The 14654-nt window shown below is 39.0% G+C and overlaps 1 protein-coding gene across 3 annotated transcripts in view; it reads left to right on the top strand.

Moving 5' to 3' along the window:
- TMEM181 (transmembrane protein 181) overlaps positions 1-10333 on the top strand; it is a 42190-nt gene extending 31857 nt beyond the window's left edge. For all 3 annotated transcript variants that reach the window (XM_042472122.1, XM_042472140.1, XM_042472131.1), the window contains 2 exons: positions 1202-1268; positions 5239-10333. In XM_042472122.1, coding sequence (XP_042328056.1) covers positions 1202-1268; positions 5239-5317 — 146 coding nt within the window. In that variant the 3' untranslated portion in view covers positions 5318-10333. The remainder of the gene's footprint in view (positions 1-1201; positions 1269-5238) is intronic.
- The last annotated feature ends 4321 nt before the right edge of the window (positions 10334-14654 follow it).

The following is a 14654-nucleotide window of genomic DNA, read 5'->3' as shown; positions in this document are numbered from 1 at the left end:
AGAGAGAGAGAGAGAGAGAGAGAGAGAGAGAGATCTGTCCCCCCCCCTTTGCAAGCCATAAGCCTTGGGAATCCTGGGTAAAGAGAAGGGGGGGAATCCTAGGTAAAGAGAAGAGAGAGGGAGGAATTTCTACCCCCCCCCCTTTGAAAGCCATAAGTCTTGGGAATCCTGGGTAAAGAGAAGAGGGGAGTTTAACCCCCTTTTGCAAGCCATAAGCCCTGGGAATCCTGGGGTGAAGGGCAGAGAGAGGGGGGGGTAAAGGAAGTAGTGTGTGTGTGTGCGTGCCGAGGTTTATTTCCCCTTTTCCATGCTGAGACTGTGACCCTTGGGAGAGGTCTAGAGAGGAAGATGTAGGGAGGGACATGGCACTTTGTTTCCCCCCTTTAGATCTTTCGTAACATGCCCCTCTGCTTGACTCTTGACTTATCCATGGGTCATATCAAAATCCATGATTTTCACCCCCAAAACTGCCCTCAACTTATACATGAGGTCGACATACATGAGTATATTTTTATGCTATTTTATATATGGCATGCAGTGGCTTAGTGGTTAAGATGCCAGTTCTGATGATCGGAAGAACAGAAGGTTGGCAGTTCGAGGCCTGAGTGTTTCATGGTTGGGTTTGCGCCTGTCACTAGTCCCAGCTTCTGTCAACCTAGCAGTTCAAAAGGATGCAAATGCAAGTAGATAAATAGAGAGCGCTTTGGTGAGAAGGTAACAGTGTTTGGTTCAGTCATGCCACATGACCACCAGAGTAGTCCTCAGACAATGCTGGCTGTTCAGCTTAGTAACCACCCCCTACATTGGGGTACAACTAGACATTCATGTCAAGGCACTATCTTTGCCTTTTACCTATTTTATATAGCAGCCATTAAAAATGCCCTCTTTTACATGGAAATCAAGAGCAATATAAAAGTTGGAAGTCAGTTCATAAACATTCTTGAAAGAGTTGACAAAGAAGTGTTTTTGTTTTTTCATTTCAAGGATTTGTTCATATTTTCCATTGTGTATATCTAATAATAAGCAAGAGAAAGAAAAATGGTAGAAAGGGAAGTTTGGAGGTATTCACAAAATGGAACAACTGTGTGACAAGGCAGAATAGATAATATTGAAAAGCATTTGATATACCTTATGAATTTTCACTCCAGTGAGGAATGCTATATGTTTAAAAATGAACTTCACTCCCTGCAATCTCTTTCAGAGTCTCAGCTGAAAGATAATCCTGCTTTTTCCATGTTGAATGACTCAGATGATGATGTGATTTATGGGTAAGTAATAACAGTGTCATTTATGTCTCACTCACACGCGCGTGCACACACACACACCATTATATCTACAGATTACAAATGATGGGTTTTCATGTTTGACTTTAGAATTTACTTTCTTTTTAAAAGGATCACCCCTCACCAGTAATGGTCCTAAATCAAGGATAGAAACTGTACTAGTTCCTCAGATGTTGCTGAAGTCCAAATCCCATCATTCTTCACTCATAGTTATGCTGATTGATGCTGATGAGAGTTGTAGTTCAATATTGGAAGGCTATACAGTTCCCTCCTCTGGCTTAAATTCAATTGGTAGTCTTTGGAGCGAAGCAGATAGGGTAAAAGGAGCAGCCGAGGTTGCTCCTGTACTGATCCCCACAGGACTACAGCAACCAGATGCTGTGGTCTTGAGGGTGGTTCTTGCTGTGGTCCCAAACAAGCTGCAAAGGAATAGTAAGAAATCACTCCTTTTGCTACTGGGTTTGCGCCTCATTAGGCTCCGTGAGATCTGGAGGCGTGTATCATGTGCAGGCCCCGCCCTTGAAGCAGCCTGATGGCAGCCCTTTTGGGCTGTTTGAGGTCTTTGAGTATGCCCCTTAAATCAATGGGAACTTGGTATCCTAACACTTAAATATCCTTGGTGTCCTAACACTAAATATCAGTTCAATTCATTTACTACTCTGGTGGGGCCCAACAATTGGATTAATGCCATGATTGCACAGTGAAAGGAAATCATAAGACAACAAGTCCTTAAAGAGTGGGATGAAATAATCTTGGGCCACCTTTTAAATAGCCACTGTGGCATAAAAGCATTCCACATTTGGGGAAAATAGATCTAAAAAGATTGCTGCATGATTATTGGGGAAAGAATGCAGCTTTCACTTTAACTAAGGTTCAGATCTTTATTAAGGGAAAGAAAACTGTAAGCAAGGCTGATGTAATTGTTTTTAAAACCTTAAAGGTAGTTTTCCCCATCATAAATGTTCTCCTAGTTAGAAACACCATGGGACTTCTTTGGCTAATTTTTTTAATAAGTGTAAGTCAGCAGTTCACGTAAGATTATAAGGAAATGGTAGTGGTGTGGTTGAAATTGAGTCAATTTTGCTTATTATTGTATTTTTATGACACCATGGGAATCAGAAACACGTGGTTCCCCAACCCACATTATTCTCATAACAACCCTGCAAAGTAGACTGGACTGAGAGTGAGTGATCCATGGTTTCCCATGTTTCATGGATGAAAATCATTTTGAACCACAGCTTCTCCTATCTTAGTTAGTTTGGCAGGCCTTTCCTGAATAGACGTCTGGCCAGCAAAGAGAGAAAGTAATGGATCGATCCCATTTGCTGTTTGCTTCTCTATTATTGTTTGTTTGTTTTTATCTATTGTTAAAATTACTATTTAACTTTTAACATGTTTTAAAGTGTAAAATGTTTAATTCTATTTTAAGGGAGGGAGGTTTGGGGGGATATGATTTGTATAATTTTTTATGCTGTAAGCTGCTCCGATTGCCTGAGTGCAGATGGGGCGGGATATAAATAAATTGTATTATCATCATCATCGTCGTCGTCGTCATCATCTAGCTCTTTTGCTCTTACAGTTTAAGCTACATTGGCTTACAAATTACCTCTTTATTGCCCTCATATTACAACAATATGAGAAAACCCATGCCAGATCAGACTAAAGGTCTGGTTCATACAATGTTCAAGAGCCCAAGATTCCTTTTGTAGTGAGTTAGGAATAGTTTAGATCCTATCAGTGTATATGAGAAATGCAGTTTTTGTTTCAGTTTGCATCATTTTAACTTGTCCAGTGCTGAATCCCATTTATCATTTTAATGTCCATTCTTTCAGTCTGAAGAGATTTTTTGGAGCTCTTTGCAGCCTGTTTTTATCTAATCATCCTAAATAATTTGGCGACATTGACAACTTTGGTCACTACACTTCTTTTAATTTAGAAACAAGTTAAAAATCATCACTCCCACAAATCCCTAAGGGATCCCACTACTCATCTCCCTCGCTCCATTGTAAGAAATGACAATTCTTGCTTTCTGTCCTTTATCCGGTTTCTGACCCATTTGAAGACTTTTCCTACCCCAAAATTTGCTCAGGAGTCTTTGATAAAGGACTTTATCAAAAGCCTTTGGAAGTCCAAGTAAATAGTGTCTATTAGATTACTTCAGTGCTTGTGTTTAGTTACCTTGTCTAAGACTTCAGTTAAGGTTAGTGATAACAAGACTTTACACAAGTTTACCTTTCCCAGAAGATCTTATTGTTTTATATGCTTGACAGTTGTTTTTAATAGCATTCGCTACCACTTTATCCGGAACACACATTAAACGAACTCTTCCCCAGCTCTTCCCAATTCCCTTATTAAAACTTGTTGCAGAGTCTGGGTTAAGAACATGTTACATATTTTAATTAGATGATCTGCAATTTTGCATTTATGTTCTTTAATTGGTGCCATTTAGACCTGATGTTTTGTCTGTAATTTATCAATAAGGTCTAGAACTTCCTGTCTTGTCCTGTCACAGTTTTCATTAGCTGCTTATCCTCTGTGAAGAGAGCTGCAAAAAATCATTTATCATTTGTAATCTCTTTATCCACCTTTACTAACCCTCTAATTCAGTTGTCGTCAAACTATTCAAATACCTTTCTACCTCACTTCCTGCTCCCAATATATTTAAAGATTTTTGTTATTGCTGGTTTTGATCCAGTTAGAGTTGTGGTTCTCAAAATCCCATTTTGCACTCCTAATTGTGAGCTTGTATATCCTTTATGTCATTTTGTATTCCTTTGTGCTCATCTCATTTAACCAAGATGTCTGGTTTCTGGAAGAAACCTTTTTATCTCTAATAGCTTTCTTTCTTTCCTTTTTTCTTTTTTTAGTCTTATAGCTTCCTTTTACACTGTTGCTAGCCATGCTGGTGACCTTTTGAACAATATATTTTATTTCCCTACCTGTTTGCACATTCTAGTTGAGTCTCTTGTTGTGTTCATGACTAGCCCCCAAGAGATGTAACCCTTTGTAGCACTGTGGTATCTGGATACAGCTGCACTCATATCTCTTGCTGTATTTGGGCAGCACTGCTTAGAATTGAGTCCAGAATTGCCTTACTTCTGATCATTTCATGACCCAGTGTATTACGTAACAGCAATTTAGGGCATCAAGAAATCTTGCCTATTTGTTGACAAAATCACCCTTTAGAGCAGAGTAAGGCCTGAATTTCACGTACAAATGATGTGTGGTCCAGAAAGTATAATGGTTAAGAGAAACACACTTGTCAAGGATAGGTAATTGTATATGTTGAAAATGAAATGTATTTTTCTGAGTATGTAGATTTGTGTGAGTGAATTGTAGCTGTTTTTGCTGCCAACCCTCACAGTTAAAAGTGGGCTGCTTTGTAAAAAATGCACATTCTACCTCAGTCCCTTCTGGCACATAGTTATCTACTGAGTAGGCCAGAAGAAGTGCTGATTTGCTTCCTCATCCCTTTCAAGACCAGCCTAAACAGCTGTGCTGGTACCCTTTTGGGCTGTGGAGAATACACAGCAGCTTGAACTATATACATGACAAGCAGCCATCCTCTTGCTCACGAAGCAGCTGGCTGCTGTTCCCACCCCCTCCCATGAATGATTTTCAGTGCGATGGGCAGAAACAGGATCCTGTTGCAATTCCCCCTTGTGCCAGAGATCACTTGTGGAAAAGAGAGTGGGACTGTCAATCATCTGCTTCCTGGTTGACAGGGGAACAGAGCTTTGTTTATTGCAGCAGTTGCTCCCTGGTAAGTGGAGATTGGGGGGCTTTCAGTCCCTAGGTAGCTCCTAAACTGGGAGCTGAATAGGGATCATGAATAGGTAACAGTCACAACTGAATAACTGTAGATAGGCATTTACAGTATAACTGCCACAGAGGACTCCAGCCATAGTTTTATGTTGCTTGTGTCTGCATTGTTCTCAAATATGTTTTTAAACAGGAGTGACTATGAAGAAATGCCTCTTCAGAATGGTCAAGCAATCAGAGCCAAATTCAAAGAAGAATCGGACAGTGATTAAAGTGACTTGCTGTATTGAGAACTAGAAGCAATGCTGACCTTTTCCGTGTTTCTGCCATGTCTACAGTTAACAAGCCTAGTCTTCTGTGGAAATACTTCCTGTTTCTCCTTCTGTGTTTACAAATTCCAAAATGAAGTGTGTGTAGGAGAGAGAATATTAGGGTTTTTTTAAAAAAAAAAAACCAGTTTGTGGTTTTAAAAAAATACAAAAGCACTAGCTTAAAAAAAAGACACTTGTAGTAAGATGCCACCAGATTGCTGAGCTCAAAAGGCCTTGGGAGTGATAATTCAATGTGTTCAGTGATAATATCAATTTCCCAATTGTTTCATAGCTGTTATCTTGGAGGTGATATTCAGGAATGTACTATTTTAGTTGGAAACTGTAGGTAGAGTGGAAGAAAACAGAGTGCCTCAACTCTCAACATCTCTTCATTCCAAACCTACCCAGAGATTGGGATCTCATTTCATAGGTGGAGAGATGTTAGGCAAGAATCACAATTGTGATTAACCTAGTTGTGACTTGAGTTCATGAAGTAGATTTTTTTCCAGTTTGTGACTAGTGCACAAAGGTTCAATCTTGAGATTAATGTAATTTTAAGTGATATTATATAAACAGGGAAAATAATCTGAGCAAGAGAATTGTTTCAAGGCTCTTTTTCTTGTCTTAAAATTTTCAAAATAGACTGCAGAATTTAGTAAAAAGCCTAGCCTTATACCTGAGGATCTTCCGCACATATAAATGCGTGGATGCTAATTTTCTTATGAAAGGGAACCACTGGTAACTTAAACACACATTCCTGTAACCTCTCTCTACATCTTTTTCCCCCCTGAATATGAATATATTACTTTGGACCTTAAGAACCAGTAACATAGAAACAAACACATAATGTGTTGGATTAAGTACTTAAGTGATTAGTACATATGTAAGTAAAACCTCATTTCATGAAGAAAGATGCAAAAGTGGTAGTTGAGCCTTTTGTTGGATTAATTTTTGTTTTGGCAAATGAAGGTTCAAATTGCACAGAAGTCTTTAGATTTCAAAGTTTTGATAATGACTTTTTAGAAGAGGACAACGTGGAGGTTGCTTGAGATAGTCTTTGCATGGTGGCTGTCCCATATGCTGGCTGTAACGTAAAATAGTTCATCACTGCACATGAGTACAATGGGATCAAGTTGCTCTAAACATCACAGCAGTGGCATGATGATGTTTCATGTGGTGGCTGTGAATGTGCTCAAAGTCGATTCAGTAACAAGTTTAATCTGACCCTTTTAGATCCTGCCTGTTTGGAAGCAACCTTTTATTTTAGCCTTTTTAAAAGACTTTTTTTCCCAGACATATTTTAGACATACTTCTCCAACTTGTGTGTATTCCTTTCTTGACCATACTGGAATATTACACTATAGTATTGAACATGAAAAGGCTTGCCAAAATGGTGTCGCCAGTCACTATTTATTGGGAATATCTGTAATCTTCCAGGGCCTTGGTTCTAAACACATTTTGTGAAGTAGTAGCACAGACAATTAATTTTACTGGATAGTCTCCACATACCTCACAAAAGTATGTCAGTATTTTAATGTTCTTTCAAAACTGCAATTTGTGTAAACTCCAGTTACACAAGCATTTCAAACGTGTACTACAGAGCAAAATGAAACTGGTCAAAAGCTTTAGACCAATGAGCCCTATTCAAATTGAATGTAAAAGTCAATTTCTACTGTTCACACTTGAATTGTTACAAATTTATCTCTGTTTTTCAAATATTGCCCTTAATATGCTTTAGGCTGCCAAGTAGTCTTGTCAACAGTTCATTCTACACATATAGATTCAAGTCCTAAGTTGGGCTAGAAAGAACCTTTTTTGTGGGTAGAAAGTATTTCCCTTTGTGTGACAACAAGTGGCTCTTCATTGTTTCAAGGGGTTACAGTGGGGAAAAGGCTTAGTGCGACCACAAAATGCTGCGTACATAGCTTTGGATCCCACATACATAAAAGAAGTGTGTAATAAGTGATATAATGAAGCAACTAATATATTATGAAGGATTAGTTCATTAATTTTTGCAAGTCATTGTTTACACTGATACTAAAGCTATTAAAAGATGCAACACATTTTGCATATCAAAAGTCTTAGATCTGTAATACAATCAGCTGAGTTTGAAACATCACTTTAGCTGAAAGTCAGACGTTGGTTAAACCATTTCAGATGCCTTCATTCTGTGGTGTTTAGCATATTAGAATATTAGTATATAGTTAACATAATATTTTTTACTGTAAATTAAAGCCAAAACAGAGTACAGTATATTCAAAATTCTCATAAAGAGAACCGGAAAATTAATGTGCATTTTTTCCTGGCTTTTTAAAATGCTTTATGTTGGCTCCTGGTAATCATGTGAAAAAATTGTGCTATTCACCATTCGATGTACATATTCCTTCAGATTGTTTGCTTTGCTTATCTAAGCTTTTATAAATCTAATTTTGGTTGGCATAGTTTCCAGGTTGTTTTTTCTCCTTTAAGTCCAGAGAAAGCAAATGAATCCAGCAAATGAATTGCTGGATTCATTTCCTTATTAAATGAACTTAAAATTACATTTTAGAAAGGTAGTTTTGTTTTTTAAGCTGGTAATGTAAGTTGTATCGATTTCAGCAAAACAAAATAATAATCAGAAATAAAAATGTTATTAATTAAAAACTTGAGATTTTTACATGCTAAATTGTGGCTGCATTATACTGGTAATATAGAAGTATTTTGTGTAAAAAAAAGAGAAAGAAATATTAAAACAATATTATCTTAATGTATTTGTCATCTTGAACTTCATTGTTCAGATTGGCATCTTTAAACTGGTTTGACAGACGAAGCTCAAATGGTATTGAATATAATTGTGTACCTCTTTCTGTAAAAGAAAGGAATCCTTGGTGTAGAAATGAATCATTTTTGTCCAGAAAACTTTTTGTGGGAAATAAATGTTTTGTTGATTTTGTTTGTATTTTTTTATGATGCAGCCTTAAATGCCCAGATTAAAACACCTAAATTTTTATACCCTTACTTTCACCCCACCAAGGGATCCAAGGCAGCTTTCAATATTTTTAAAAAAAATTCAGAAAGCAAAGTAATAATTGTGATGTAGTCTGTGATGAAACTAGAAACATGATGTGTTTATTTCTGATCCTTTGCTCTTTAGAAGCTGAGAGTATTTTAATCTTATTATTAATCAGAACTTCTTTGCACTGATGTAGTGGTGATATAATTAATCAGGATGTATAATACACCCTTTCAATTAAACAGGAGATTCACTGGTATGCTCATTCCATATTCCCTACAAGTTGCTGATAACTGCCAATGAAAATGTATTTTTGTTTGTTGTATGGATTAGCACCTGTGAAGACAGTTGCCAAACCCTGTTACTTGAGTGAGCTTTTAAGTAAAATAGATCCCCTTGTAAATAAAACGATCCTCAGAAGATAACTGTATGATTCAGTGAAGGAAAGTAACATTCCTTACAAAACTTGCTAATTGTCTTTCCCCTTGTATAATAAAACAGTCCTCAGAAGGTAATTGTCAGATTAGTGAAGGAAAATAGCACTTTTTAGTAAACTTGGTATTTTTCTTTGTTACCAAAAACGTTGCTGGTTTTGTATAGAGGAATCAAGAAATGGCTTCAGTGGCATGTATAGAAAGTTTTGTTTAATGTTTCATGGGTGCAAAATGTCTCTAAAGAAACATGAGCATTGTCTTTTAGCTGTGTAGTGTGTTCATGTATGCTTCTAATTTATACCGCCTTCTTTCTGGACCTGGTTGTAGCTATATTCACATTAACTTTCCAATTGTGATTGTACCCGTATAGATAAAAGCATCTGAAGATCTAAGTTCTTACCTCTGCCGTTAACTAAAGTCTTGAATTAAAACAGAAAGACATGTACAATGCCAATAAAACTAAAACACATGAGCATAACTAGGGTTGTGCTGAATATTCTCCATTCAACATTTGTGAATAGAAACTGGAAATTTTTATGAGTCCCCACTGCCCTACAGACAGTGTAAATTCTCTGCTGAGCTTCTAAAAGTCACTGGCTCTCTGCTGCTTTAGCATCCTTTTCTTTGTGCCTGTTGCTGCTTTGTTCTTGATTCAGTCACAAAGATGATCCCACTCACTCCGGATCAGGTAATGAAAGGGGCTGGTGTTATAACTCCCATTTGGCCAATTGGATTTGGCTGTATGATGACAATTTAAAACAAAGGAACATTTTTTGGGGGAAATCCTGTCTCAAAAACTCAGTCTTTTCATTACTGCCAAAAAGTACAAGAAAGTAATTTTATCTCAGCTCATTGTAACCCAGTAGAAGCATATGATGATCTTTATAAGAAGTATGATTGAAAATCCTTGTCAGACTTACTCTACAGGCTTATCCTAATTGGTTCAATGGGACTACTCTCATATGAAATGGAAAACATTGTGGCTTTCTAATGATAAAAATATTTTAGATTGGTGACTGAGCAAAAAGACAAATGTTGCATTTCAGTGGTATAGTTCTCTGTGTTGCATTTGTAGCCATATTTTTAATTGTGCCAGTAATTGATGTGTAAAGATCCTGACATCAGTGTACAACTGAACCCAACATTTGTAAATAAATGTACAAAGACATAAATCTCTAGAAAACATTTTATACCAAAATATGGCTAAAGGATTTTCAAAGTGATGTTCATGTTGATGAGAAATTGTAAATAGTTATGCTTTTCAGAAGATATGCATGGTTTATCTTAATATGTTATCTTCATGCTTCAGGGAAAATGCTGTTTGTAATTATGATGGAAACCGGGAATATGGGTGATAACATTCACTGAACAATAATCTAAGAGCAAAATTAAGATTTACACTAAGTACGTATTGGGTTTTGAAATGCTTTGGAGATGCTGCATAATAAAGTCATTGTGTTCAACCTGTTCATAATAAAGTTTTATACTGAGCCTCTGTACCCACATCAGTTGCCTAATTTCCTGGAGACAATAAATAGTACCATATGTTCATTTTTCTGGTGTGTATATATAAATTAGTGTCACTTCGCAATAGTGACCATTGCTCTCTTTTGTGATATTTCTCTCATGGAAGGAGGGAAGACTGAGGGAACATGAATGAGACTCAAGAAAATTGAATAAATTTACCCTAAAACAATACTCAAATATTCTGCAGTCCTTAGATTTTTAGGATTTATATAAATAGTGGCTATTTAGTGGATAGCGACACTTGTTTCTACCTGAAAAGAACCAAGTAGAAACAAAAGAAAACTACTTAATAAATCTGTTTTGAATCTCTAGAATTAGGTGAACCTATCTAAAGAATCAGTGTTCCAACAGTCACTCTTCCAACTATGTAGTGTTACAGTAGGGGATAAATATGGAAAGTATAGGCATGTGTATGATTAAACCCTGAAGTAAGAGGTTGGGTAGTGGAGTGATTCCAGTTGCTGGATCTTCTCTGCACAGGGAATGGTGCTGGGGCTGAGCCTCAGCTTCTCCAAGCACCATTTGAGCTGTGTGCTACTCATTGTCCCCACTGGGATAGTGAACAAGGGGATTTGGCCAGCAATTGGAGCTCCTGCCACCCAGCTGCTTGGAAATCCCCCGTTCTTTGCATGCACTGATCAATAGCCTGTCCTGTCACTACAGAAAGGATTCCTTTGACTGGTACTTGAAATCCTTGGTCACTTCCTTTTCCAGAGATAGTGCTGATTGGCACTGTGGCTAGCTAGATTTGGCTCTTTGCCTAGAGCTTACTACCCATGACGTTTCATGTTTGGCTTCTGTTTATTTATGCATGCCTCGAGACATTCTTGAATTTTCTAGAAGTGGCAAGGTATCTGAATACAGGTGCTTTGGCTAGGCTATGCCATCTTTATTTATGGAAAACACCCTGGATTCCATCAGGAGACTTGCAAGTAACCACTGACAAAATTATAACTTCACTTGCTATCACTAAATGCTGCCCACTGCTTGGTACGCTAGAAAAATTTCTAATAAAGCATTATTTACCATCTCTCTCAAGTGTCTACAAATGTGTTATTGGCCCCTCTTGGCAAAAATGTATTAATTACATAAGCATTGTGGTTTATCCGGTGTGTACTTTTATATAAATGAAATTATATAAAGATCAGATTGATTACAGCTGCATAGCCAAGCCAATGTTACAGTAAATTATGAGGACCAGTCATAAAATCACAGAGTTCCACAAGATAAGTCATCTTCTGATTGACCTGGTGCAGGCCCTGCCTTGATATAGACAAGTATGCTCCTTGCATGTTGTCCAAGTATGATGACACCCAAATCTATTTCTCCGTATCTCGTTCGTCGGCCTCGAATTCCGATGGCATCTCTTCTCTCAATGAATGTCTTCAGGCGGTAATGGGCTGGATGAGGAAAAACAGATTGAAACTGAATCCAGACAAGACGGAGGTGCTCATGGTAGCGGCCCCGAAACCAAGAATTGGGTTGCAACCTCCAGGACTGGAGGTTGCAACCTCCTGGATGGGGTCACACTCTCCTCCAGTGACTGTGTTCGCAGTGTGGGGTGCTCCTTGACTCGTCGCTCCTGATGACAATCAGGTAAATGCGACGTCAGGAGTGCCTGTTATCAGCTTCGGCTGATACGCCAGCTGCGCCCTTTTCTGGAAGTAGGGATCTCGAACGGTTGTGCACGCACTGGTAACCTCACGCCTTGATTTCTGTAATGCACTCTACATGGGGCTACCCCTGTGCTTGACTGGAAATTACAGCTGGTTCAAAACATGGCAGCCAGGCTTGTGTCAGGTAACTCTAGGAGGGACCACATTACTCCGGTTTTTGAGGTCCCTCCACTGGCTGCCTATCAGCTTCGGCCCAGTACAAGGTGTGGTTATCACCTTTAAAGCCCTAAATGGCTTGGGTCCCAATAATCTTAGAGACCGCCTCCTCCCGTACAATCCTCCCCGCGCTCTCCGGTCTCTGGGAGGATTTACTGCAGCCTCTAAATATAGGCTTGCGGCAACCTCCCAGGGGCGGTCTTCTGCTGTCGCCCCCAACTCTGGAACGACCTGCCGGATGAGATCCGTCAGTAATATCATTAGACAGTCCTCGAAAAAAGGTTGAGCAACTGCAGGTGCACCAGATGCTTCTGAATTGCAGCCTCAGAACCCTTCCCTGTGAGCAGTGCTGGCCAACACTGCTGGAAGATTTGTTTTGAATTGTATTGTATTAAACACAATACACATGTCCAGAACTTCAATATTTAATAAAAACAAGCTATTGTGTGAAATTAGTCTTATTCAAACCAATTGCAATAAAGCTGAAGAAGTGCAGCAATTTCAGGTTTTAGCACCTTGAGAAAGAGTCCTTGAAGTGTTAAGACAGGAAGTGCTTTAGATATGGACAAGACAATGTGTTTATGTAACAGCATAAAAATTGCTCTCCCATTTGCTCACTGGAAGAAGAAATTATTTAAAAAACACAAGATCTGTTCATTGATTCACAGTTTCAGTGGATTTATGAAATGGAAGTGATGACACAAAGGTTGAAGAGTTCACGGCAATCCTATTGCAAGTCCAAAGGCACATGACAATACAGTACATAGTCTTGTTCTCCCATCTCACAGTGCAGGTTCCTACCCAAAAGAAAAAAAAAGCATTCCATTGGATAGCATTACCTTAAGGTAAATGAAAGATACCAATGCATCAAGTTAGAGCTATGCCTTTAAGATATTTATGAATATAGTACTTTTCACATCATAGAGTCGAGTCTCGATTATCTGGCAAACGGGCAGGCTGATAGTCAGATACTGAAAATGTTGGATCTCCGGAGGTCCGGGCCTCTCCTCTGTGGTTTGGTTTTTCCTAGCCCAAAGTGAGTCCGGGAGGCTGCTGCACGAAACTGCAGAGGAGAGGACTGGGCTGAGTGCCCAGGCCTCTTCTTGGCGGCTTGGTTTCCTCATCTCGATGGGAGTCTGCAGACTCCCCTCGGGCTATGGAAACCAAGCCACAAAGGAGGAGAGGAGAGTCGAGGGACTTTTGTCTCCAATGGCGGGCACCATATCCGGGCGTCCATGTTTCTTGTGAGCGCACCGCCCATGTGGTGCACTCACGAAGAAGCATAGGATGTTGGATAATCCGGAATGTTGGATGACTGAAGGATAGATAATCGAGACTCTACCGTATAACAAGGTTAGGGAGCTGTGGGAAATCACAGACATCCTATGACACATTCCCACCCTGTCCACACAATGGGGGGGGGGGGAGTGAAGAGACCTTTCATTTTTGGTAAGGAAAATATTTCCAGCTCCAAAAGGTCCTCTGAAAACATCCCTAAAATGTAAAACTGCACCTCCTAGAGTAATCTAGGGCCAAGAGTCTCCATTGGGGGGGACTTGTTGTTTGTTTTAGTGGGTGGGTGGGTAAGCTCTCAAGGGGTGGGGTGGGGTCACACTACTCTCATTCCTGTTAAACCAAAGATGGGAATTTCCTCCATCATAAAGGTGGACCAAATTTTAAGATGTCCACAGGGGCCACAATCAGTGGTTGGGAAGCCTTCATGTTGTTTGCTTTGACTTTAGTGTGCAATTACTATAGGTGAACCTATCACAGGTTTTTGCAAGTTTTGGACCAAATCCACCAGTTTAAAATATTTCTAGCAGTAAAACCTTTAGGTGGGGCACTATAGGAGAAATGAACCTGTACAAAAGCTGGAACACCACACAAATGGTGGATCATAGGAAGGAGGCTCACCTCCAGGAAACCCTGGAATTCAGGAGCATAGTATTTGGCCCAACAATCTGAGATTCTCCGTCCCTGTTCCAAACCTTATTTGGGTCTAAGCCAATTCAGCACTAAACACTTCTACATGTTTAAATTCATGGACACACACCCAGTGATTGCTCTGCAGAAATCTAAAATACATATCTTCCACCTTGAGGCAAGAAACTCTAATTAACTTTGCCTTTGTTCATTTTATCTGCGGAATCTGAAGCTAGTAACCAAAGGGTAAGGGTGTAGAAAACCAATCCTAAAGAAACTGCTTCCAGAATTACATAAACTCTATGTGAAAAACTCAGCAGAAAACCAAGAAGTAAATTTCAAATTTCTTGTACCATCAGCCGTAGTATCCCAGAAGCAAAGCTTGCTGTATGACGCACCGCACCATTCTTTGCATAATCCACACTGTCACTGTAAAGATGGCAAGGGCACTGTTAGAAAGGGCTACACAGATGGATCATTTTTGCTTTTAACCTTGAAGTTGTATGGTCTTATTTTTATACCATTTAATATTACAGCATGATTTAATTCAGCATGGGAGAAACTTACCTCTCCAATCCTCCTGTAATTTG

Source organism: Sceloporus undulatus, chromosome 1 (assembly GCF_019175285.1).
Source record: "Sceloporus undulatus isolate JIND9_A2432 ecotype Alabama chromosome 1, SceUnd_v1.1, whole genome shotgun sequence".
NCBI classification, from domain to species: domain Eukaryota; kingdom Metazoa; phylum Chordata; class Lepidosauria; order Squamata; family Phrynosomatidae; genus Sceloporus; species Sceloporus undulatus.
Note: the sequence above shows the minus strand (reverse complement) of the source record. Positions and strands in the feature narration are given on the sequence as shown.